This window comes from Myotis brandtii, unplaced genomic scaffold (genome assembly GCF_000412655.1).
Source record: "Myotis brandtii unplaced genomic scaffold, ASM41265v1 scaffold421, whole genome shotgun sequence".
Classification (NCBI taxonomy): Eukaryota; Metazoa; Chordata; class Mammalia; order Chiroptera; family Vespertilionidae; genus Myotis; species Myotis brandtii.
Window position 1 is genome coordinate 1,640,801 of NW_005366140.1, and position 24,896 is coordinate 1,665,696.

The following is a 24,896-nucleotide window of genomic DNA, read 5'->3' on the forward strand; positions in this document are numbered from 1 at the left end:
GGTATCAAGGGCCATGGGGAATGGCTTGGCAGCCAGACATGGGTAGTCCATATTAGGTAAGGTTTGGGGCACTGACACGTGCTTGTGCCTCGGTTTCCCCATGTGTACATGGGGTGACATACTCAGCAGAAACTCCACTGGGTGCTGAGCCCCCGGCAGTGTCTGCTTCAGCCCCAAACCCTGGCAAGTTGGCCTCCAAATGGAACCTTGAGGTGGCTGCAGACAAAACTGGGCATCCAACTCTTTTCAGGCCCTGGGCACCCAACAGAGCCTCCCACAGCCCCAGGTTCCTCCTGCATGACCCCACAGCCAGACCCCAAGGCCAGGCCTCGACGACCATGTCCTGGGCTTACCGAGGCGATATCGATTCCCATCGGTGGCTGGCCTGGGTTGTCTGGGGGGGACTGGGAGAGAGAGGACGGTACTGTGACCAGGAGCGGGGGCAGCTGGGGTCCCTGCGTCAGGCTGGTGCTCGGCATCAGGGGGCTGCCTGGGGGGAGGTTGATGGGCACCTGCGGAGGCGGTGGGGATGGTTGCTGCTGGGATACTGGTGGCGGGGGTGGCGGGGGCTGGGGCTGCGGTGGAGTTGATTGCTGGGAGCCTGCCTGGGTGAAGAAGGCGTAGGGCAGCTGTTGCTCCAGAGATAGGGCATCCATGGCCACAGCCTGTGGGAAGAGAAGGGCATCAGATTCAGGTGTCAGCATTGGGGGCCAGGCCACAAGCACCTGGTCCCCCGAGGGGCCCTCATGGCCTGGCAAGTTCAGCAACGATGTGATAGAGATGAACAAAGAGACATCACACCCTGGACCGGGAGGCACAGGCCTAAACGGGGCCTCACCCAGGGCTATGGAGGGTCAGCTGGACCTGGGCATCTAATCCAGCTGGCTGCACCCTACACCCCACCAGCCTTTCTTTTATCCTCATTGCACACCAAGAGGTAGGCACAACCTTCTGTATTCACACAGGCTCAGGAAATCCACGCCTCTCTGAACTGAAGTTTCCCCACTGCAGGCAGGCACCAGATATCACACTATGGTAACCTAGAGGGTGGCCAGCGCCTATTCCCCTCAGAGAGGGGAAGGGACTGCTCATCACCATCCTGCAGCCTGGCTCACCTGCGGAGGTTAGAGAGGGTGCGAGTGATGAAGGTACTGATGTAGCCACTAGGTGATAACCAGTTCACGCCTTCTCAGAGTTGGAAAGAGGAAAATAAGCAGAGGAAGTTTTCAACAGTCATGAGTCTGTGCAGAGTCCCTGGGATATGCAGGAATCCTGCCCTGAGATGGAGGCAGTACGTGCCCGGGAGCTTAGCAGATGCCTAATCTCTAATAAGTACTTTCCAGAAAGGGAAAGCAAGCCTGAGAGACTGGGGGTGGAGAAAAGGGGCAGGGGTCACAGATGGAGAGAGTGACGACACAGCTGCCAGAAAAACCACCATGGCTCTTCTGGATCCTGATCTGAACCAGACCACTGTACAAGGAGACACGAGGGGAACCAGGCCCAGAACAGGCATTGAAATGTGTGAATGACTTAATTTTGTTATAAGTGAATTATGCCATCAAGGTTATATTAAAAAAACAAAGAACAAAAATGTTATCTGTCAGGGATTTTTAAAAAATAGTCAAGTCCTGACTGGTGTGGTTCAGTTGGTTGAGCGAAGGGTCACTGGTTCAGTTCCCGGTTGGGGCACATGCCCAGGTTACAGGCTTGATCCCCAGTCAGGGTGCTTTTGGGGGCAGCCAATTGATATTTCTTTCTCACATTGATGTTTCTCTCTCTCTCCCTCCCTAAAAATAAATGAAAACATATTTTTTAAAAATTAAGCCCTGGCCGGCTTGGCTCAGTGGATAGAGCGTCAGCCTGAGGACTGAAGGGTCCCAGGTTCGATTCTGGCTAAGGGAACATGCCTGGGTTGCGGGCTCGTTCCCCAGTGCGGGGTGTGCAGGAGGCAGCCAATCAATGATTCTCTCTCATCATTGATGTTTCTATCTCTCTCTCCTTCTCCCTTCCTCTCTGAAGTCAATAAAGAATATATTTTAAAAAAAAATTAATAAGATGGACAAATTCCTAGAAACACAGAAATTACCAAAATTGACCCAAGAAGAAATAGAAAATCTGGGTAGATCTATATCAAGTAAGGAGGTTGCATTAATAATAAAAAACCTCCCAGTGAAGATAAAAGCTCAGACCTCAGGTGGCTTCGCTCATGAATTTTACCAAACATTTAAAGAATTAACACCAATGCTTCTCAAACTCTTCAAAACAAACAAACAAACAAACAAAAAACAGAAGAGGAGGGAACACTTCCTAACTCATTCTATGAGCCTCAAGTGACTAAGTAAACAAGAGAAGAATTAAATTACTAAAATCAAAAAGGGAAGTGGGAACATTACTACCAACTTTACAGAAATAAAAGGATTATGAGAGAGTACTATTACTATGAACAATCATATACCAGCTTGCTGCGTGACCTAAATGAAACAGACTAATTTCTATATACACACCATTACCAAAAAATCAAAATTACAGTAAATTGGGGGAGAGAGGGAGATCTCTCTAAAATTTTATTTTGGAAAATTTCAACTAGATCCTAAAAAAGAGAAAGTACCATAATTGAAATATGCCCCATTCACACAGCAATTGCTAACATAGGACATGCCCGTGATGGCACAGGGGACTCCAGGTCACTGATTAACGCATTTCCCATGTGTTTAAAAAATTGACAAAAAGCCAAAAATGCTGGACTGTTTCTAAGGTCTCCCTGGAAGGAGTAGGTCTCCCAGAGAGACAGAACTGGGCCGTCCCCCACGCCACTGCGCCCTCGAACCTGAGTGATGGGTGACAGCGGGGAGAGGGTGGGTGACACCTGCTGTGCCTGCTGCTGCCGCCGTGTCTCCGAACTCAGGGATAGTGGGCTGACATTGGCCGGACGGTGCTGCGGTGAAGAGACTGGAGTGTTCATCCCTGGAAGGAAGGAAGGGTTGGCATGACTCTAGCCTCCAAAGGGCCACTCATACACCCATGGTCACTGTTGGGGACAGCTCAATTGCTCAGACAGAAGCCAGTGGGCATGACCTGATTGCCAGACCCAGGGTACCCCCTCCAAGATCCTGATACCCTGATCTTGGGGACCCCAGCTCTGTGTGGTCTCTATTCTCCTTCAAAAATCCCATGATGACCAACACTCTCCATACTGATCCTGCCATCCCTCCAGGAGGGGTGTCCTGAAGGTCCTGCTGGGCAGTACTTTCCTGCTTCTGGACTGCCACATGATTGGCCCCTAGATGGACATGTGACCAGGCTGATCCAATGAGAGACTGACCTAGGACTTCTGATGGAACTCCAAGAGAGGCTGGAGGTATAGAGGGTGTGTGTGTGTGTGTGTGTGTGTGATTCTGTGGCTGGAAGGGGAAGGATCAGTTGGAGAATGAGGTGGGAGAGTCAGCACCTGAGCCCCGGATGCAGCTACACTGGCACTTCCCCTCTTTGGGAGACAATCAATCTACTTTTTTCCCTAAACTGGCTTGGATTTTGGTTAGCTTCAAACAAGTCAGTCCTGCCCAACACTGGAGTTTCCTCTTGACCTTCATGCCCTCCTCACCCTCATTTGATGCACATGTTCTTTCTCATAACTGCTCCTCTGGCCAGATCTCCTCTCAGCCCTGGATTTGTATAACTGGCATCCCCTCCATCTCCCCATCTCACTTCCACCTCCCCGCCACCCACCCCTAGTGTATTTTTCATGCTGGACCATCAGCTCCACTGGCTAGAAACTCGGTTACTCTTTATCTTCTTCCAAAACCCACATTCCTGATGGAGCTCCTGCCAGAGATTCCACATCCTTCTCTCCCCTTGGCCCGCTCCCCCAGCAATCCAATGCCTGAATACAACTGTTGTGAAGGACCTGAGTGAGGTCAAATTCAGTGTGGCAGCATTTGGGGCTTATGTTATCCCAGGCACTGTGCCAGACGGCCAACAGGCCCGCTGATGCAACGAGGAGCCCTGAGGGCCTGGCCTGACCACCCAGACTCTGTTTCCATGTCCTCAAGATGGAGATGATATCGGCTGTCCTTGCCAGTTAACTGTGAGGCTTTAATGAACTGTGAGTCAAGGCCAGTGAAGGTGTCTAACTCATCCATGGGAGCCAGGCCCACCCTGTGAAGGGCACCAGATCAACCTTGTTCCAGCAGGTAAGATGACAGGTTCACAGGCCAGTTAGAATGCACCCAGTGTGCACTGAGGGAGATGATGGGCAGTTGCTTACTGTGTCATCCATGTGAGGAGAGCCAGGTCACACCTGCACTTCTCCTTGGATGCCCTGGTGGCTCCTCTTGGCCAAGCAATGCGGGGCACCTGGTGCCATTGATTGCTCCTGAGGCAGGGCCTGGGGATCCAATTTCTGCACAGAACTTGGGACCCAGAAATCAGGCTGCTATGGACACAGAGACATCAAGGGAGGCAGGGTCAGAGGCCTGGGCAGGAGTCCAGGAGACACCTGCTCAGAGCGCAGTTGGAATGGGTACCCTGGGCAGTTGCCTCATCTCCTCTGAGTGTCCATCACTTCATAGGTCCAGCAGGCTGAGGAACATGTGACATCCAGAGAGAGCAGATGTCAGTGTTCAGTAAGCAGCAGAGTCAAATGCCAGGAGTGAGAGGAGCAGTGGGGTGACAGCGGCAGGTGGGCCTGTGGTATACTGGAGCTCTCTGGCCCATCTTGGGGCATAGGATCTTGACCCACTGCTGCTAGGTCCTCTGATTCAAAAGAAGCCAGAAATCCAGGTTTTTACACGCACTCTCCTGATGTTTAAGTATCTATTCAAAGCACCATACACACACACACAGTTGTGGGCTAGACAAAATACACCACTGGGCTAGATTTGGCACCTGGGCTGCCAGCCTCTAACATCTGCCCTGAATACAAAGGTGGTTTTGAATCCTCTGCTGGACTGCAGTGAGCTCCTGGACTCACATGGGGGACCGGAGGGTGAACGAATGCCTTACTATTGAATTCCTTTTGGCAACCTGGGTCACCTTTGGGAAAAGGAGTGGGGCCAGTTGGAAGGGAAGTCTGGGCAGGCAGGGAGAGCTGCCAGGGGAGGACGAGCCAGGTAACAGGGGCCCATCCCAAGACACATAAGCCCTGAATGCAGGAGCAGCCAGGCACAGAGCAGTGCCAAGAAGGAGGACCCAGGCCTATTGTCCTCCCAGGTCCCAGCGGACAGCCAGGGAACCGACTTTAGCAAATGTGGAAGAGGACGAAAGGGGCCATTGTCTCCCTCTCTGATGGGAAGGCCTCTTCCTTTTCTTGGGCTCATGATCTGACTATTGGGTGAGCTGGGGGCGGGGGGGGGGGGGGGGGGGGGGGGGGGGGGCAGTCTCCATGTGTGCCAGAGGCTAAGGCTCGGCTTGATTTAAAACGCACTCAGAAAGTGAAGCCCCTGTCAGGCGAGCCCCTGGAGCGGCAGGTTTGAAAACAATCCAACACATGTCAGACATCACTGGCAGATACTAGAACCAGGTGGCGAGGGTCCGATCCCCGCCCCCGGGTCCCCCTCCCATATGCAGCCCGATTCAGGGTCTGCAGCTTTCACATGTGCTTGTTTTCCTGTGCTTGTTTAGACTCTGCTCAGAAGTGCACAGCTCCTGGTGGGTGCTGGGAGGCTGCCAAGGACTCTCGGGTGGAGGGGGGTGATCCTCTGGAGGCCACAGTCAAAAGTGGGGAAAAATGGAATTTGCATATTATCCTTTTATTATATAGGATATGCATTGCCCATGAACACAGAAAATAGGGTGGTGAAGGCCTGGGGCGGGGTGGAAACCGGGTGGTGGGGGTCAAGGAGAAAAAAGGGAGGACATCTGTAATACTCTCAACAATAAAAATTTAAATAAATAAAAAAGTGGGGGAAAATGGGGCCAGGAAACGGCAGTGTCAGCATCAGCCAGGGAAAGTGGGGGGCAGTAGTCCCAGAACCAACCTTCCACTCTCTTCCTCTGCACATGCACAGGCCAATGCTTACGCTGCTGCCCACTGGTCTCTAGGGGCCATGGGTCTTGGGCTTCTCTGAATCTACTCATTTGTCTTTGGGCCTTCGGGGGGTGGGGGCGGGGGGCATGGCTGGGATGGTGCCCTTTGCTCTGTAGCTAAGCCTGGGTGGGCATAGGGCCAGGGGCAATCTCAACATCCTCAGGCCAGAGTCCCACTCCTCTCTTCATTGTCTGGCTTCCATCCCCTTATCTAAAAACCTAGGAACATGGTACCGTCTCCAACACACCTCACATTCGCAGGCCCCATGGGCACCAGAGGTAGGACTGACTCTCCACCACTCCTCACATCAACCCAGCTCCCAAGCCAGCCAATTTCCCCCAGAAATCTCTCTTCAGAGTGTCTGACGGGGCCCTGGCTTGGTCTAGGTGCGGCCTCCCCTCTGACAGCCTGTTCTCCACGGGCAGTCAGAGCGCTTGCAAGTGAACGTGACTTTGAGCGTGTGATTATCTCAGAAATTGCTGCATAGTGCTGCCCACCACACTCAGGGTGATGACATGTGAATGCGGCTGCTCTGTGGTCCCTGTGCAGGAAGAAGGGAACATGATGTAGTGCTCTCACTGACCACCAAGTCCTGATACCTTTGGGCTCACAGAGGGGCCCCCTTGAGCCCTCCTGCTCGCTGGGGCTGCTGGGAGCACCCTATCTCCTCTCTGAATGCAAACCCACAGTCAACTCAGTGCAGGGGTCACAGTGGGGTTGCAGGGGAGTGAGGCTTAGCCCAGGGGACAGGTGAGAACAAAGTACTCAGGGTGAGTACAGAAAAGCAAAAAAGCAACGCTGTGTAAGCCAGGTGGAGGGTGTGAGCAGAGGCCAGGAGGCCTCACTACGGGAAGGTGGTGTGAGCAGAGATGGGGCAGGTGAGGGGTCCTTGCCGCCTAGAGGAAGAGGAGGACCATGGGGGAGGAACAGCATGTACAGAGGCCCCGAGGTGAGCTCATTAGCTGGAGAGGAGAGGTGTGGGAGGTGAGGGGCTATGCAAGGACCAGAGCAGAGGAGGGCCATGAGCTGAAAGCTGTTCTGGGTGGAGAAGAGGCTGGGACTGAGAAGGGGTGTGGCAGCTGTACAGGATGAGGAGGGTCCGAGTTAGGCTGGGTCCTGATGGTGGGGCTAATAGACATGCCAGTTGGTCAGGGTGGGCAAGAGGACCAAGGGATTGAGGAGTACAGCTCCAGGTTCCTGGTCTGTGTTGCAGGGAGATAGTGCCATAGGCCCCTAGGAGGAACAGGGTTGGGGTGGTGCCAAGAGATACTGGGATGGGCAAGGGCCCCAAGTGTCGCCCCTGAAGACATAGCCAGGGAGAAATGAGTGTGGAGCCTGGGGAGGGGGTCAGGCTGGAGTGTCCCAAGAAGGCAGCCATAGTCAGCTATGGGGTGGGAAGAAAGGGAAAGTCTGGTGGACCACACTCTCTAAAGCTCCCAGCACCCCTCAGAACCACTGTCCCATCCCTAGAGACAACATGAGCCTTCCCAATGCGGGGTCTTTGCCCAGACTGTACCCTCTGTCCTAACACCACTCGCCTTGGGATAGCCTAGTAACACCAAGCCTCCACTCCATGTTGGGCTGTTCCCACTTTATGCCCAGCATTTTGGAAGTGACCCTGCTCAGTCGTTTCTCTCTCTCTCTCTCTCTCTCTCGCTCTCTCTCACACACACACACACACACACACACACACACACACACACACATATATACACACACACATGCGCCATCCTCGCTAGCAGGTGAACTTTGCTGGGGAAGGAAGTGTCCTCACCCTCCCGGCCTTACCCTGGCCAGTGCTGCCGATGCCCAAATGCGTTAAGTTGGCAGTGAGGTTGCCGGTGCTGCTGGAACTGCTGAGCGCTGGGAAGGTGGGCTCCTCGGGGTCCAGCGGGGTTGGAAGCGGGGAGGGGAAGTGGATGTTGGTCAGGTCAGGCAGGGAACCCCCGGTGTTGTGGGTGGTAGGAATCAGGGCTGTAGTGTTTTCCTGGTCAGCAGATGGAAAGATGCTGGGAAAAGGCCAGACACAGGGGAGTTGACCTCTTGGACTGTGGCTGCTGGTTCTCCCCCAGAAGCTGTGGTGGCAGTGGTGGTGGTGGTGGTGGGGGGCGCTTGCAAAAAAACACACTAACTGGTGCAAAAGGACATCCTGCGATCAGATGCTGTCATGCTCAAGAAACAACCATCAGCCCAAACCTCCAATGGGAAGCAGCTTATCCCTGCAGGGCAGGGAGAGGGGATGGGATGAGGGTCCTCCTGCTGTCTGGGGACAGTGTGTCTAAGGCAGTGGTTCTCAACCTGTGGGTCGCGACCGCTTTGGGGGTCGAACGACCCTTTCACAGGGGTCGCCTAAGACCATCCTGCATATCAGATATTTACATTACGATTCATAACAATAGCAACATTAGTTATGAAGTAGCAACGAAAATAATTTTATGGTTGGGTCACAACATGAGGAACTGTATTTAAAGGGCCAGAAGGTTGAGAACCACTGGGACTCTAAGGGGTGGAAGCATCCCCCAGGGCAAGCCTTGCTGGGTGGCCACCAGCAGCTCAGCATCCCTCTTGTCTGGACTTGTAGCCTCTCGTGAACAGGTGGAAATTGGCGTGGAGTTGCCGTCTGAGCAGCCCCTGGTGGCCATAGGCATGCAGGGCAGGTCCCACTGTGACTTACTTGATTCCGGGGACCTCGCAGGACTTGGGCCTGGACCCTGTCTGAAAGAGAAGACAGCAAAGGCTCAGCAGCCTCCTCATAGCATGGTTGATCTCCCCAAGAGAGCTGAGTGATGCTCAAGGAGAAGCAAGCTATGGGGTCCCAGGGAGTCCCACAGATGATGAGCGTCCCTAAGGGACTGTGTGTGTGTCCGGGGGGGTGCCCCAGACATGCCCAGGGGCTAAACCAAGAGTTAAGTGGAGAGGGTCTCCCTATGGTCCCTCCCAGCTTCACTGTGTCTGCCTGGTAAGGTAGCACAGTCCAGGGGTGATGTGGTGCCTTGTCAGAGCTGGTGTCCCGGGGGATCGTGTTGCCTGCTCTTTACATCTCAGACCCTCAGGCTGTGCCCACAGCTGTTGGCCACCAGCTCTGTAGAGGTCCACTGGGAACCTGGGTGGCTGAGGCTAACCCCTCATATATTCCTGGATCAGGGTGGGAAGGAGAGGGAGTCAATAGGGCAGAGACTGCCTCTGCTCAGCATCTGTCTGTCCACCCCCAGAAAGAACATCATGTGGGGAAGCCTGAAGCAGCTTGGACTGGCTGCCCTGAAACAAAGAGGCTGCCACTGTGGCACCAGCGGACCGGCCTTCCTGTGGTGCCTCGAGGTGTGACTCCCATGGGGACCCCAGCACACCACCATTTGAGGACCAGAACTCTGGCCACCCTGCAGGCTAGCCCAGGAGAAGGGGTCCTAGGGAAACCCTATGGGCAGTAAGACCTCTGTGAGCTAGAGCAGTGGTTGCCAACCGGTGGTCCCCGGACCACTGGTGGTCCGTGAGGTCTGAAAGGTTGGCGTTGCTGAGCTAGAGACACTATTGCCACCGGAGATCTGCAGGCTCCAGGCCAGGCCTCTAGATTCTCATTCAAGGACAAAGCAAGGAACTCTCTTCCTCAGGCAGCAGACATGACAGGACAAAGCCTGCGTGCTAACAGGCGCTCCACTGTGTCACGTTCCCTAATTCCTGTCTGCCTCTGGGGCCCTCAGGTAGACACTCCTGTTGATGTGTTCTTTAGGGATTACCAGACAAGAATGTGGACCCACTGGGGAGGGCTGGGTCAGCCCACAAACACACCCAGTGAGAAGGGAATGCCAGACTGGCAGTAACTGGGCCGCCTCAAGGGGCTTGTGACCTTGAGCTTCTGTAGGGAACTGGGTGGAAGGGATTTCTACATGGCCACAGGCTCCTTAATTCTGGGAGTAAACATTAGCTTTATTACTGGATTTTTGCAAAGCACCTTGACAATGACTTTCTAAAGAATCTTTTCAAAAACATTCCACATAAACAGTCTTAAGAATTCACCCACCCTTGGCCAGTGTTTCTCAGTAGTTAGAGTGTCGGCCCCCCACCAAAAGGTTGTGGGTTCGATTCCTGGTCACAGTCAGGCAACATGCAGGAGGCAACAAATTGATGTGTCTCTCACATCGAAGTTTCTCTTTTACTCTCTCTCTGCCCCCTTTGCCTCCCTTCTACTCTCTCTAAAAAGCAATGGAAAAAATATATGTGGGTGAGGATTAAAAAAAAAAGTCTCACCAGGATGCTGGGCTCTGCTACCCTCTTCTTACTCCCAGGATGACAGGGTGTTTCCCCACCACTAGCCATCTTCTCTTCCTTTATGGCAGCACCACATTCAGGTGCAGGGACCCTGATGTCCTTGTGTCATCCTTGTGCAGGGGCCATACTAATCCCTGTATTGTTCCATTTAGTGTATATGCTGTGAAAGCAAGCACGGATTTTATTTAATTCTTTTTTTAAAACATATTTTTTACTAATAGTATTTTCAGAGAGGAAGGGAGAGGGAGAGAGAGATAGAAACATCAATGATGAGAGAGGATCATTGATTGGGTGCCTCCTGCACGCCCCCAAACCCAGGCATGTGCCCTGACCAGAATCAAACCGTGATTTCTGGTTCATAGGTTGATGCTCAACCACGGAGCCACGCTGCCAGGCTTATTTAATTCAGTACATGCTTTTCGCCAGTGTAACAGGCCTGCATTCGTGGTAAATCAGCTGTCATGAGTGGTCAAATCTGAGTGAGGGTTTTACTTCAGGGAGGACGAAGCTCCTTCAATGTGTTGTTTCATCATCTTTGCTTGGCTGTGCTTAAAAAACGACCAAGAAAGAAATCACTTCTAAAAGCCCAAAGGCTCTTACCTTCTTGGTGTCCCATACTTGCTTAGAAAGGTTCTTGTCCGTCTCTGAGGTGGTCTCCTCCATTCCTGGGACTGTTAGTAGTAAGACTAGAGTGAGGTGTGGGGAGAAGGAGAGTCAGAAAGGGAATCTCTGCAGCTGCCTGGCGGTAGCAGGAGAGCACTTCCCTGACATACAGTCACAACCGTGATAGTAATGTGCCCCAATAGTGACTTCTGGGGATTGTACTAAAGTACAAAATGGGTTTCATTAAAACAAAACAAAAACATTAAAAAAAAGTCAGAGAACCTGTGACTTAAGCTCTAGAGCAGCGGTTCTCAACCTGTGGGTCGCGACCCCTTTGGCGGTCGAACGACCCTTTCACAGGGGTCGCCTAAGACCATCCTGCATATCAGATATTTACATTACGATTCATAACAGTAGCAACATTACAGTTATGAAGTAGCAATGAAAATAATTTTATGGTTGGGTCACAACATGAGGAACTGTATTTAAAGGGCCAGAAGGTTGAGAACCACTGCTCTAGAGCTAAGGACATGTATCATTCAGCCTCCCAATGGGATCGACTCAGCCTTGGAGATGGCGGGCTATAGAGAACAGCTGAGAACTTCTCTCTGGCTCCAGTGAATGGCCACTGCCCTGTGGACAGCTGACTCTCCCTCTTGGGCCATCATCACAGTGTCACATTGCTCAGTGTTAGATGGGTTGGGTGGAGCCACCATGGTAGCTGTGGACCCTTAAGTTAGTTGAAATGCCAGCCAACCCTAGAGGAGGGAAGGAGGGGAAGAGAGGAGGAAAGAAGGGAAGTTCTGAGAGACTGGATGGGCATCATTTGAAGCCATGAAACCAGTCGCACCTGAAGGCCCCTTCCTTGGACCTTTTGGTAGCAGTGAGACTAAACATTTTCTTGATGAGACTCAATTTCTTCATGCCTGTTGGAGGTTCAGGCCTGCATTCGTATTAAATCAGCTGGCATGAGTGGTCAAATCTGAGTGAGGGTTTTACTTCAGGGCGGATGAAGCTCCCTCAATGTGTTGAACAGAGCCAGATGGATCAACCCCGCCTTCCTGAAACCTGGAAGGGCCAGGCTCGGGGTGGGAGGGCAGCCAGGTAACATGTCTCGCTTCCCCACACCCCAAGGCCAATTGGACTCTGAGGTGCCGGGGGTTCCAGGCTTGCAGCTCTCTTCCACAGTCACAGAGCCCCACCTACCCCAAAAGCCCACATTTCTTGGGAGACCCACCATGGAGATGCCACCTCAGAATTGCCCCCCAGTACAGGAAACAGGAGGGAAGCTCCAGGCACCATGTCCTCATCACCTCTGAACATTCAGAATCCTGGCTTTTATTACGAAGACAATTCCTTCTGCAATCTCACCTTCACTGCCTGATGAGCTAGGGTCCCAGGAAGATGGAGTACAAAGAGAGCCCTTGCAAGGGGTAAAGTTCTGGTGGACAATCCTGTCAGTAGAATCTCCCTTGTGTTTACACACTTGCACAGTGAACTGCTAATAAAAAGCAATAAGCATTTGGGCTTTAACTGTACGTGATTAATTCTCTGGTTTCAGTGTCTTGGGGCAGATAGGCCCCTATGGGGTTGCCTGGGGCTGGCCTCACAGCATCACATTCCCCTCTCCGGATGATGCTGCCCCAGTTTTTAAGATGGCATGTGCCCTCCTGGAAGGTCCCAGTGATGCTGCCTATGCCTGGCTCCGAGGAGAGGTTGGGAGCCTGGGCACAGACCTGCCCAGCCGCAGCGCTATGGACATGGCCCAGTTGGAGAGGAGCCTCTGGGCAAGAGCTGGGAAAGAATCAGCCTTTTTCCCACCCACCAAGGTCAGGATGGGCCATATGGACCACGAGGGTTCTGAGCAGCACAGCCAGGATATGGCCCAGTGGAAAGCCTTGGGTCAAGCTCTACCCGAAACTCAACATCTAGCTGTGACCTGCTTACTCATGAGCTGATAACTGCCCCTTTTGCTTGAGTTTGCTGTCCCCTACATTTGAAAAAAACACGCAAGGTCCCCAGACTGTGTGGCCATGCTGAATCCATGAACAGAAGGCAATGGGTGTTTACAGGCACTGCTTTCTCTGCCCAGAAACCTCCTACACACGCTTCAAAATCCAACTCAAATAGTACCATCTCTGAAGTTTCCCTGAGCCCCTCCCCTTGTCCCACAGAACCCACTGAATCTTTCTTCACAGGTCTATCCACCCATGAGCTGTGACCTCTGCGAGCACAGGGACTACCATTGGACTTGCCTGACCTGAGGAAAGATGCCCATGTACCTGGCCCATACCTCTTTTCTGGTGTGCGTCCTGGGACCCCCCCATAAAGGGCTCTGGCTGGGTGGGTGTCATTGTGCTCTGGTGCAGGGCAGAGTCAGAATTGGTCCTAGGAGAGGAGAGAGACAGTGAGCACAGGCCCTAAGGATGATGGAGGACAGTCCTGGCTCCACTTGATCCAGGACACACCGGATGGGATAGAGGCGGGGCAGTTGTAGGTCTTTTTTTGTGAGCTGTTGCACCTGAGCATTATTCTCAAAAGAACCACAGGAGTGACCATGACCATGGTTTTCGTCTGCAAAGCCTGTTTGCAGAAGAGATGTCCCTCTGTCCTAACCTGCCTGTCTGTCCCCAGTCCCTCCCACCTCCCCACCCTCTGTGTACTTCTCTGCTTTAAGGAAAGGACAGAGCCTTCTTGCTGAAACCTTTTGGAGAGGGGGCCCAATGGTCCCACCGTGGCCAAGCCTTGTGGGTACAAGCCCCTAGCCCATCACTGGGTCCCCTTTGGTGACAAACACCAATGGGCAACCCCACCCTCTGGGACACTCAGTTGCAAACCAGGTGTGATGGGCAGGAAGAGGAGGCAGTGACATAAGGCTCAGAGAAGGCCCCAGAAAGAATGCATCCCCTGGGTGGGAAGGGGAGGGAATGGCGTGTGTGTATGTAGGTGAGGATCTTGTTCCAATAAGCCCAAATGCTGCCAAGAGCTCAATCTTCCCCCCCCGCCCCCAGGGTCAGGGCAATCTGCCCCCAGCTACAGGTGCCTGGAGGGAGGGGTTTCAGAACAGCCCTCAGCTGCCCAGGACACTATGGGTGGCCAAGGGTAGCTGAGTGGACATGCAAAGGTGCATCAGCACAGCTAGCAATTCGGGGATGAGAATAAGAGCTGCATGCACCCAATGGGGATGACCCAGACACTGAGAGTGACATGGAAGAAACTTAGTTAAGGGAGAAGAGCAGATTACAAAGGATCAGCCATTCTCTGATCCCAGGGCTAGCTGCGCAGTGAGGAACAAGTCAGGGTCCTAGCCGCCCCCTCACCCCAACTATGTGTCTTTGAGCAAGTAGTCTGACCTCTCTATGCTCACTTTCCTTATATCTACAATGGGGATGATAACAACACCTATTCCACAATGCTCTGTGTGTTTTATATCAGTTAATGTATTGATGGTTGAATAGGGCCTGATATATGGTAAGTACTTGGTGGGAATTTAATTATGCTATTGAGGTAAATATATTACATACTGTATGATACACATTATATTTTAAAGTTTCCTTACTTTTGGCCTTTTTTTTTTTTTTTTTTTTTTTTTTTTTACTGAAATTGCATATACACATACACATTTTCTGTATGTGGTAAAGTATGGGTAACAAACTTTACCATTTTAACCATTTTTTTCATAATTTAATTTTTTAAAATTTATTGATTTTTAGAGAGAGGCAGAAGGGGAGAAGAAAACATCAATTTGTTGTTCTACCCATCCATGCATTCACTGGTTGATTCTTGTATGTACCTTGACTGGTGATTGAACCTGCAACCTTGGCATATTGGGACAATGCTCTCACCAACTGAGCTACCCAGCCAGGGCCTTAACCATTTTTAAGTGTATACTTCTGTGGCATTAAATGGATTCACATTGGGTGCAGCCAACACCTAGTATTGTAGACTAGAGGCCCAGTGCACGAATTCATGCATGGGTAGGATCCCTCAGCCTGGCTGGTGATCGAGGCCTATCGGGGGGCCGACCAGCTCGGGGGAGGGACCCCGGGAGGTTGGCCGGCCAGCTCCCCAATTGGGGCCTATTAGGGGGCCGGCTGGCAGGGAGGAGGGACAATGGGAGGTTGGCTGGCTGGTCGGAGGGGCCGGCCGGCCAGGGGGAGGGGCCACAGGAGGTTGGCTGGCCACGGGAGGTTGGCTGTGGGAGCACACTGACCACCAGGGGACAGCTCCTACAATGAGTGCCTGTCCCCTGGTGGTCAGTGCGCATCATAGCGATTGGTCTACCAGTCATTCCGGTCGGTTGGTCCTAACAGTCACTTAGGCTTTTATATATATAGATATTTATACTTATTATTTTAGACCTTTCTAGATAATTGTATTATGGGTGCTTTTTCCTCCTTTGGGTACATTTATTTATTTTCCTAATCTTCTAGCAATAAATGTATAATACTCTTTATAATCATATTTTCATGACTGTTTAGCAATGTGGGAAACCACAACATTAAATGGGGGGAAAAAAGCAAGCTACAACACTGAATAACCTATCTAATAAAGAGGGAATATGCTAATTGACCCTCACACCATCGCAAAGATGGCAGTGCCCACAGCCAATAAGGAGGGAATATGTTAACTGACTGTCCCACCCTCAAAGATGGCAGCGCCCACAGCCACAAGATGGCAGCGCCCAGTTCCCTCAGCCCCGCCGGGGCAGCAGGCGTGTGGCAAAGCCAGACCTGCCCCAGGCAGGCCCAGTTGCTTTGTGCACCTGCCCGGCCCAAGGTGCAGGTAACCAGGGCCAGCTGAGGCTTGCGCTGCCAGCAGTAGCAGCAGCAGAGGTGTGATAGGGCGTTGCCTGCCCCTGAGGGCTCCTGTGAGAGGGGGCAGGCTGGGCTGAGGGACCCCCCTTCCTGTGCATAAATTTTCATGCACCAGGCCTCTAGTCCAATATAATTTCAGCTTTGCTTAAAAAAGAAAAAGAGCTGATTTCTAAAAACTCCTAGATGCTTTTTTATTTTTATTTTTTTAATATATATTTTATTGATTTTTACAGAAAGGAAGGGAGAGAAATAGAGAGTTAGAAACATGGATAAGAGAGAAACATTGATCAGCTGCCTCCTGCACACCCCCTCCTGGGGATGTGCCTGCAACCAAGGTACATACCCTTGACCGGAATCGAACCTGGGACCCTTCAGTCCGCAGGCCGACGCTCTATCCACTGAGCCAAACCGGTTAGGGCTCCTAGATGCTTCTTAGTTTTGTCATTTTAAAGTGACTACATATTGATTTTCCAAGCACAACCAGGATGAAAGTTTGGTTTTGTTTTCAACAAGAGGGCTAGGGGCTGGTTCTGGGTCACTGACCTTCTCCAGCTGGTATCCGAGGGTGGTGAGAGGTACACAGTACCATAGGGGCAGCTGTCCGCTTGAGTGTGAGTTAAGGGGTCGGTGCTGTTGACTTAAGCCCCACCCTAGCCCCAAAAACCTGGTGGCCAGGCTACTGGGAACCTGCAAACAGCTGGGCCTGCAGGGCGGGAAGGGGGGGCCCTTTCCTTCCTGGCTGCGAGTGGCCCCAGGGGTGACCCCATCCACCTAGCACTCAGCACTCACCCCCTGCGAGCACACGTGCGGGCTACACCCCTTCCAAGAGGGGCCCCAGCTGTGAAACTGGGGCTCACGGGGGCGGCAGGGAGTCTAGTTCAGATGACCCAGGTCATGACTCTTAATTCTGGGCTGATGGGCGGATCCTGGGGCCTGAGGGCTCTGTCTGGGGCCCAGCTGGTCAGGCTTCCCCTGCCGCGGAAATGAGAACCAGGAAAGAACAGGCTTCTCTGTTCTAGGAAGCAGAGGGTCCCAGAGCAGCACTCAGACTCTGGCCAAGAGGTGGTCAAGGTTGGGGGGAACTCCTGACGCTCTCTCTTCTTAGCTAAGGTACAGACAGGAATTTTGTGTTTTGAGAGGGGTACACCAACATGGCCTTAATGTGTAGTCACTCTGCTCACAGCCTTCCTGGGCCCCACTGCCCAGCTGGGCATCCAAGTGCAATGTGATTCAACATCACCTTCCCCAATTCTCACCTCAGGCTGCATGCTCCAGTGGCCACTTCTGCATCCTTGTTCCCTGTGTCCCTCAGTCCCCACCTAGCCAAAGGTTCTTCAGCTTGCCTCACTGTCTCCTCTGGGAAGTCCACTGGGGCGACCCCGATCCATCCCTAGAGCTGGTAGCTCCATTAGTTAGACAAATTCAGGGTCCTGCAGTCACCAACAGGGCCCTGCCCCCCTGTCCAAGTCCTCTGGGAAAAGGATATCTGCCGTCCATGTTTGTCCACTGACAGAGGCCGGCGGTGTGGGGAGCCGAGCCGGCCGCGCTCCCGGTATACTCTGTCCACCAGCCCATGGTGCCGGGTAGTCCGGCTGGTGTCCAGGCCTGAGGACTGGAAGGGTGTCTGGGGGAGGGGAGAGGGAGAGAAGGAGATGGGGGGAAAAATGAGAGAAACCCAAAACGGTTATCAGCTGTAGCCTGTCCTCAGGATCTGACCTCATGGCCTCCCACTCCTGAGACAACCTTGGCCACCATGAGGCAACCCAGACCAATTTCCTCCTTTGACCAGCTCCCGGCCTCCTAGGACTATGGGTTGGGGGCAAGTTGAGGACCACGGGCGCCGAGGTGGCAGGCGTGCAGTGCGGCAGGCATGCACAGCCAGGCAGAATGACACAAGCTCGGGGCCAGTGCTGGCCAGGGTGCCAGGGGTGCAGATGGCCTGAGCAGTCCCCAACTCCCAACCCCCACCCTCAGCCTCACCAGGTGCAGACAGGCCTCCGCCTTCTCTCTCGGGCCTGGCTGGCCTCCTTTTCCCACCTACGTCATCCCTGGAGAGGCTGCCAAGAGACAGCCCAAGGCTCTAGCTGAGGATGTGAAGGGCCACCTGGCCAAGTGCTGGCTCCCTGGAGGCTCCTTGTTGAGCCTGGGGTCAGCCTCAACTGAAAGCAGCCCCCAGCGCTCTCCACCACATCCTGGCAACACCATTAGCCAAGTGTAGGCACTTTTTGGAGCCCTAGCCCATGGCTTGGCAGGATAGGGCTTCTTCCAGCACCTGGGGCTGGCATGAGGTCCCCGGCCAGGCCCTACTCCCTCTCCCAGCTCCATGCCCCTGGGGCCCCCAGGAGCCTGCTCTCTGCCATCCCTAGCACTGTGGGGCTTCTTGCCATCTGACTGTGGTAAGACTGGCAACTTTAGCCAGCTCTGGACACAGCCTGTCCCCCTCCCCGGCCATCTGGTCCTTGGGCCTTCCTCTCTTCTCTGGGAAGTGGGGCAAAAAGTGGCTGAAATCCTGCTCTTCCCCATGTATCTAAACACCTCACTTGGCATTCAGGGCTGACTGCTCTCCAGTGTCCAGGACCCCTCTCTCTCTCTGACCCAGCACAGACCTGCCAGCTTGGGAGATAGCAGGTACCCACTGTAGTACTGGCCACGACTTGGGCTCAGCTGCAGAGGGAGGGAGCCTCACCCTCCAGCAGGGACACCAGAGGGCAGAGGCCATTCATCTCCTCTCAGAGATGCCTGGGGAGCAGAGGGGAAACTGAGATTGCTGAAGCATAGCCAGAGGCAGAGAGAAGCTCGGCCCGGCCGCAGCCCAGCTCACCAGGCCGAGTCTAGAATCTGTGCACACCTGTGTGCATGTGTCATGGGAACAAACATGCAGCATTGGTGCACATGCTTGAATTCTTGGGTGGGATCTCTCCATGTGACCACACGAATTTCCCCAGACACGGGGGTGGGGGGTGGGGGTGCAGAGCAAATCAGTTTCCATTTGTCAGACAGGACACCTCCCACCAGGCCAGGAGGGCAGCCACACTGGGGACACCAATAGCCTCAGCCCAGGGGCTCATTTACCAGAAAGACAGGAGCCGCTGCCAGGGCATCCCCCAGAAATCCGCTGGGCTAGAATGCAAAGAACCAGATTCTGAGATGCTCCAGCCTCACCCTCAGCCCTAGGACCCAGCAGGCCCTGCACCCTTAGCTCTGCGGCCACGGTGACCCAGGCAGGGCCAGCTTGGGTGCCCAGAAAGATGCTCCCCTCCAGGGAGGAGGGACAGGAAGACAGAGGAAGGGGGAGAGCCAGGGAGGAGGAAATACCCTGACAAAGAGGTCAGGTTTTGGTCAGCTAGACAGCCCTATGCATCTGTTCTCATGAGGCTGTTCAAGGAGGCCATACCCCAGGGGCCCAGAGGTGAACAGGGCAGACCCAGAGTCAGTCTGGGGGACCCTGGCCAGTGGCCTACTGCATCCTGGCAGCATTATCATGGGAGGAGTAGGAGTTGGTGGATTACTCAGGTGGGAGCTGAGCTCCCTGAGGACCAGCCCAAGTTCCACCTGGCCTATCAGCATGTGGACAGATGTGATTGTTTCTGGGGCCCTGTCTCAGCAATGGGATGAAAGTGTGACAGTCCATGGACCTGTTCCTGCAGAGCAGACACCATGCTGGAGTGGCCTGGCTCTCAGCCCTGGCTCCCTGGCCCACCTTGCTTCCACTTCCACCTGTAGACTAGGGTCAGGCATGGCCCCAGGGAAGAGGCTGGCACTGCGCCCAGGTGGTGAGTTTTATCTCTCGCTATTTATGATAAGGATGTGCATGGCGGCCTAGTGGCCTGCGGGAGCCATGCTGTATAGGTCTCTGCCAAGAAACATTTGTAGACAAGTGGGGTCAGGTCTCAGGGCCTCCTTCTGAGAACCTCTGGGCTTGAGGATTAGTGAGGCTGATGGAGCCAAGCCCCAGAGGCCCTAAGCGGTTCCCGCTGCTGCACAGACGGCCAACAGGTGTAGTGGCTGCCGAAACGCTCGCAGCCAGACTGAGGCCTTGCTGCAGGGTCTGCTGATGCTGACAGGGGACTGGCCAGGGGGGATCTGGGCAAGGTCTGGCCAGGCCATCCCAAGGACAGAAAAGGAGTAGGAGGGTGTGGGGTGGGAGGGCTGCAGCAATAGTTTGCTGACCCTGGCTGTCCAAAGCAGCCATCACACATACAAATTTGCCCAGAGTGGATGTGCCCCAGGTGGGAGCCCAGGGCAAGCTCCCACAGGAAGGCAGTGTGGGAAGAGCATGTGGGGGATTGCTCACCTGGAACGGTAAATCCACAGTGCCGCTCCCAATCTGGTTCACATTGGGCAGGGACCCGCCATAGTACTGGCCACGGCTTGGGCCCAGCTGCAGGTACTGGGACTTTTGGAGCTGGAGCTGTAAGAGAAACCGGCAGCTGCAGCGAGGGCTGGGGGGCCATCCTCAGCACACCTTGCCTGGAAAGGACCCATGTGGTGGGGTCAGTAGCACCAATCACAGAGGGTGTAGGACCCCATGACTCAGATTCTCAAAGAAGCCAAGTGTCTCTCCACCCAAAAAAGGCAGAATCAGAAACCCAAGGTGCCACAAGAGGTCCTCCCCAGGACTGTGTGAACCTCAGGGAGCTTTCTTTGCTGGCTGACACGGCAGGTTTGTGAATGAGTGAGAGTATAGAGCAGGCCTGGAGCCTAGAGCCTGAGGAGGAGGCCTCTCACCCACCCGGGGGAGCCATTTCTCATCGTGGCCAAAGGCTTTGTTACTGGGCACAGGCCAGATGCTGCAAAATGATGCCTGGACAGACACAAGAGAAATCTTCTTTCCAATGGCCTGGATCAGAGGAGTCAGCTCAGAAGTGTAGCACTGACTTTCAAAGTGCAAGATGTGGCTCCTCCGGCAGCACACAAGACAAGCAGATCTGCCTGAGTTCAAGGGTCCTGCCCAAGGCCCCAGGCTCCTTCTGCCTGTCCGTCCCTCTGCCTCACCAGGACTGGGCCCAGTGGTTGGCTCTCATCTGGGCTGGCGGAATTCCTGCAGTCCTCTGCCCATCACTCAATTGGGGACTTTTCCCACTTCAGAACCAGAAGCCCGAGGTTCCCTGACCAGCAATGGCTGCCTCGGACCTGGACAGGCAATCGCTTCTCTCTCAAGCAGCTGATTCCACTTTTTGGGAACAAGATCAGATGCCCTGGCCCAGGCAGCACCACCTATAGCCCATCACACTGCTGTGGGAGGCAGGTATCATGAACAAGGGGTGGCTGGCTGGGCAGGAAGGGGTGGTGTCGCTCTCCCAGCTGGGGCGGTTGCTAGGGTCAACTCTGTGTACACAACAAGGCCACTTGTGGTCCCTCACAAATAGCTCCTAGTGGCTCCACCAGCTGGCCGCCCACACCACCCGCTCCCCAACTAGTACCCAGCTTCCTGGCTGGGGGGGGCGGGGGGGGTTAGACATGAGGGAAAGTGAAGCCTGGAAACTGGCCACCCACTCAGCAGAGCACCTAACTCAGGTAAACAGCTGTTTCCTGCAAGCTGTGTGGAACTGGGAGAGAGGCTGACTTTGCTCTATTCCTACCCAGGTGGTTTTCAAGTCTGTGGGCCCAGCCCAGGGTCTGTCTTTGACATGAATACCCCACTGTGTCCCTCCCCACAGTTATGAGGAACAACACAGGCTAGGGCCCCCACTCATGCCTTGGCACAGGTAACCTCAGACCCGAGACCCACTCCATTCCCTCCTTGTGTTTGAGCCCTGCTTCCACCTCTTAAGAACCACCTCTGGGGCCACAGCCCCCTTCTGGCCCTCATTTACCCCCACCAGTTTCCTCATCTCAGCCCTGGGCCTCTTTGTTCCCCTTACCCTCTCAGCACATGCAAAATGTACTTCTCACCTGTCCCTGCCCAATACCCACTCTCCTGTAGAGAGCCCTGTGTAAACGGTGACTTCTCCAGCCTCTCTCAGTCCCACCTTGCTGAGAGAACCCCTACAGGTCTGTCAACTTCTGTCAGTGCCTACACCATGCTGGTCACAACTCCCCCAGCACAGGCAGCAGCATCCATTGGGCTGGGTAAAGTGGAGACCACAAGGGCATGGAGACCACAAGGCCAGTGGCTCTGGGAAGATGTGGTGTGACGGATGCAGCCACTTCTTTAGGGCCCTCCCCAGGCCTCAGTACCCCCACCCCTGCGCCAACAGGCTGCAGTGACACCCACACCTGTCAGCCTCTCCCAGGCTTCACTCTCTAGACAAGCCAGCCTTGATCAGGCTAAATGGTGGGCCTTCTAATGAGATTAAGGGGAGTCGGTGTGCTGAAGGCTGAGCTCTGTCCTGCAAAGCCAGCGAGAAGTCGTGTGCTCTGGACAGGCCTGTTTGCCCCTCTCACCACAAAGGCTTCACAGTCTGGCCCTTTGCTTTCCCCGACCACCAGGCTCCACAACTGAGATGGCTGCTGCTGTGAGGCCTTTGCATTGGTGCTACCACCTCTATGAGGCTCTTCCCACTGGGCTAGCCCAACACTGAGCACCTCGCCCCCACAGGGTTACCTCCTCCACAAAACTACCTGACTGAGGTCTGTCTGATCCCATCAGATTGTCGGCCCCATAAGGACTCTGGCACAATGGAAGAGTTCAGCACACATGGGGAACAAGTAAAAATAAGGTGACATATGAGGACAGGAACAAGAGTTGGATACACTCAGGATCCCAGGCAGGAACCACATTTCTCCTGTGCCCACATGGGACCCTTAGCCCCAACCTCCAGGAAACTGAGGTTCAAGAAAGAAGAGATGGCTGTTCGAGTGCAGAGGCAGCATGTGCCCCAGTCTGGGGCCCAATCTGAGAACCACCCATGAGAGGAAAGCAAAGAGCACACATTGTCCCCTTGCCAGCTCAGGCACATGATGCTTCTGGGACCGAGCACTGACTGGGACCCAGGGGGATTTGCACACCCTGGCTCAAGCCACCTTTGGGAGTGTCCCTGGGAGGGAAAGACCGGAGCTTCACCAGGTTCTCCAAGTGTTCCAGCAGCCATGGGGACACATGCAGAGAGCCCCCAAGAACTCCTAATAGGATCTAATTTTGATTCTTATGGAGCCACGTGAGTTTTCTGGGGCCACCATTCTCTGACAGGTGTATTCACCCAGTTTGTCTGGCTGCATTCCTCCAGGTTCCTTCCCAGGTTCAGCTTGGGCAGCAGGTAGTGAGTTCCAGATGGTAGACAGCCCCTCCTGGGCTCCATTCCCCACACTGGGCCCTCCCCCTATACTGCTCAGTTGAGGTGACATGTGCATGGCTATGAATATCTCACTGAGGCCATGGAGGACAGCACCAAACACCCTGGGCCTAGTTATTCCAGGGAGAGGAGGACTGAGGGTCACCAGCTCTGACTTGTGACTCCTGAGTCTCCATCCTGTGGCTGCAAGAGATAGCAGTGACCACTCAGGCCACGTGTCCATGGGTCATGCTATCTCTCCCCAGGTCTCCCCTTACCCACTATGTAAAGGATTGGAAACCTGGGCTCTGAGGGAGATGGCTGTACTAGCAGGTGCCCCAAAAGGAAGGCCCAAAATAGCTTTTCTTTTTTTCACTAATCCTCATCGGAGGATATGTTTCTATTGATTTTAGAGAAAGAGAGAAAGGGAGAGAGAGAGAGAGAAACATCAATGTCAAAGAGAAGCATCAATCAGCTGCTTCCCATATGTGCCCGACCAAGGATTGAACCTGAAACCTAGGTATGTGCCCTGACTGGGGAATTGAACCCACAACCTTTTGGTGTAGGGCAGTGGTCGGCAAACTGCGGCTTGCGAGCCACATGCAGCTCTTTGGCCCCTTGAGTGTGGCTCTTCCACAAAATACCGACTTCTGCGCATGGGCCACAAAGTTTCAATCGCACTGTACGCGCGCCCGCACGTGGGATTTTGTGGAAGAGTCACACTCAAGGGGCCAAAGAGCCGCATGTGGCTCGCGAGCCGGTTTGCTGACCACTGGTGTAGGGGATGACGCTCCAACCAACTGAGCAACCTGGCCAGGGCTTTTCGCTCTTTTTTAAACTTTTTTTTTTTATCAAAACAAAGTTCCCATAACATATAACAAACCATTTTAACATATACAATTCAATGACATCTAGTACATTCACAATGTTATGCAACCATCACCTCTTTCTAGTTCCAGAACATTTCTGTCAACCCAAAGGGAAACTGCATCCCCATTAGCAGTCACTCCCCATCTTCCTCCCCCTCAACAACCACTAAGCCACTTTCTGTCTCTATGGATTTTCCTGTTTTGCACCTTTCATACAGATGGAATCACACATTATGTGGCCTTTTGTGTCTGACTTCCTTCACTCAACACAATATTTTCTAGGTTTATCTCCATGTTGTAGCATGTGTCAGTGCTTCACTCCTTTTCATGGCTGAATAAAGTTCCACTGTGTGGATGAACCACATTGTGTTTATCCTACATCTACTGAGGGACTCTTGAGCTGTTTCTACCTTTTGGCAACTGTGAATATGGTGCTCCTGTGGACATAGGTATACAAGTATCTGTTTGAGTCCCTGTTCAAATCTCTAGGTATATATCCCTAGGAGTGGAATGGCTAGGTCATATGGTAACTCTGCCATTCTGTTTTCCATAGTGGCTGTACCATTTTACATTCCCACCAATACTACATAAGGGTTCCAATTTCTCCACACTCTTGCCTATACTTGTCGGTTTCTGTTGTTTTAACAGTAGTCATCCTGATGGGTATGACATCTCATTGTGGGTTTGGTTTGCATTTCCCTGGTGACTAGTAATGTTGAGCTCCTTTTCATGGCTTGTTGGTCATTTGTCTAACATCTTTGGAGAAATGTTTGTCAAGTCCTTTGCCCATTTTAAAATTGGGTTTCTCTTTTTTCGTGTTGAGTCATAAGAGTTCTTTATATTTCTGAATATTAATCCCTTATCAGCTATATGGTTTATAAATATTTTCTCCCATTCTGTGAGTTCTTTTTACTTTCTTAATAGTCTCTGGATGCACAAAAGTTTTAAATGTTGATAGGGTCCAATTAACCTATTTTTCTTTTGTTGCTTGTGCTTTAGTGTCATATCCAAAAAGCTATTGCCAAATCCAAGGCCAGGAAGTTACACCTATGCTTCCTTCTATATTTGCTCCACTTTGAGACTTTGTGTTAATTCTTATTAA

At 53.1% G+C, this 24,896-nt stretch overlaps 1 protein-coding gene across 1 annotated transcript in view; it reads right to left on the reverse strand.

The window, feature by feature from the left end:
- The window catches only part of CRTC1 (CREB regulated transcription coactivator 1), a 32,692-nt gene extending 12,236 nt beyond the window's left edge, over positions 1-20,456 (reverse strand). Inside the window, exons 1-11 of the mRNA XM_014545804.1 lie at positions 20,444-20,456; positions 20,006-20,166; positions 18,784-18,831; positions 17,198-17,335; positions 16,255-16,316; positions 13,188-13,282; positions 10,892-10,977; positions 8,700-8,740; positions 7,814-8,034; positions 2,828-2,964; positions 354-665 (exon numbers count right to left, since the gene is read on the reverse strand). Coding sequence (XP_014401290.1) covers positions 354-665; positions 2,828-2,964; positions 7,814-8,034; positions 8,700-8,740; positions 10,892-10,977; positions 13,188-13,282; positions 16,255-16,316; positions 17,198-17,335; positions 18,784-18,831; positions 20,006-20,166; positions 20,444-20,456 — 1,314 coding nt within the window. The remainder of the gene's footprint in view (positions 1-353; positions 666-2,827; positions 2,965-7,813; positions 8,035-8,699; positions 8,741-10,891; positions 10,978-13,187; positions 13,283-16,254; positions 16,317-17,197; positions 17,336-18,783; positions 18,832-20,005; positions 20,167-20,443) is intronic.
- Positions 20,457-24,896: the final 4,440 nt, after the last annotated feature.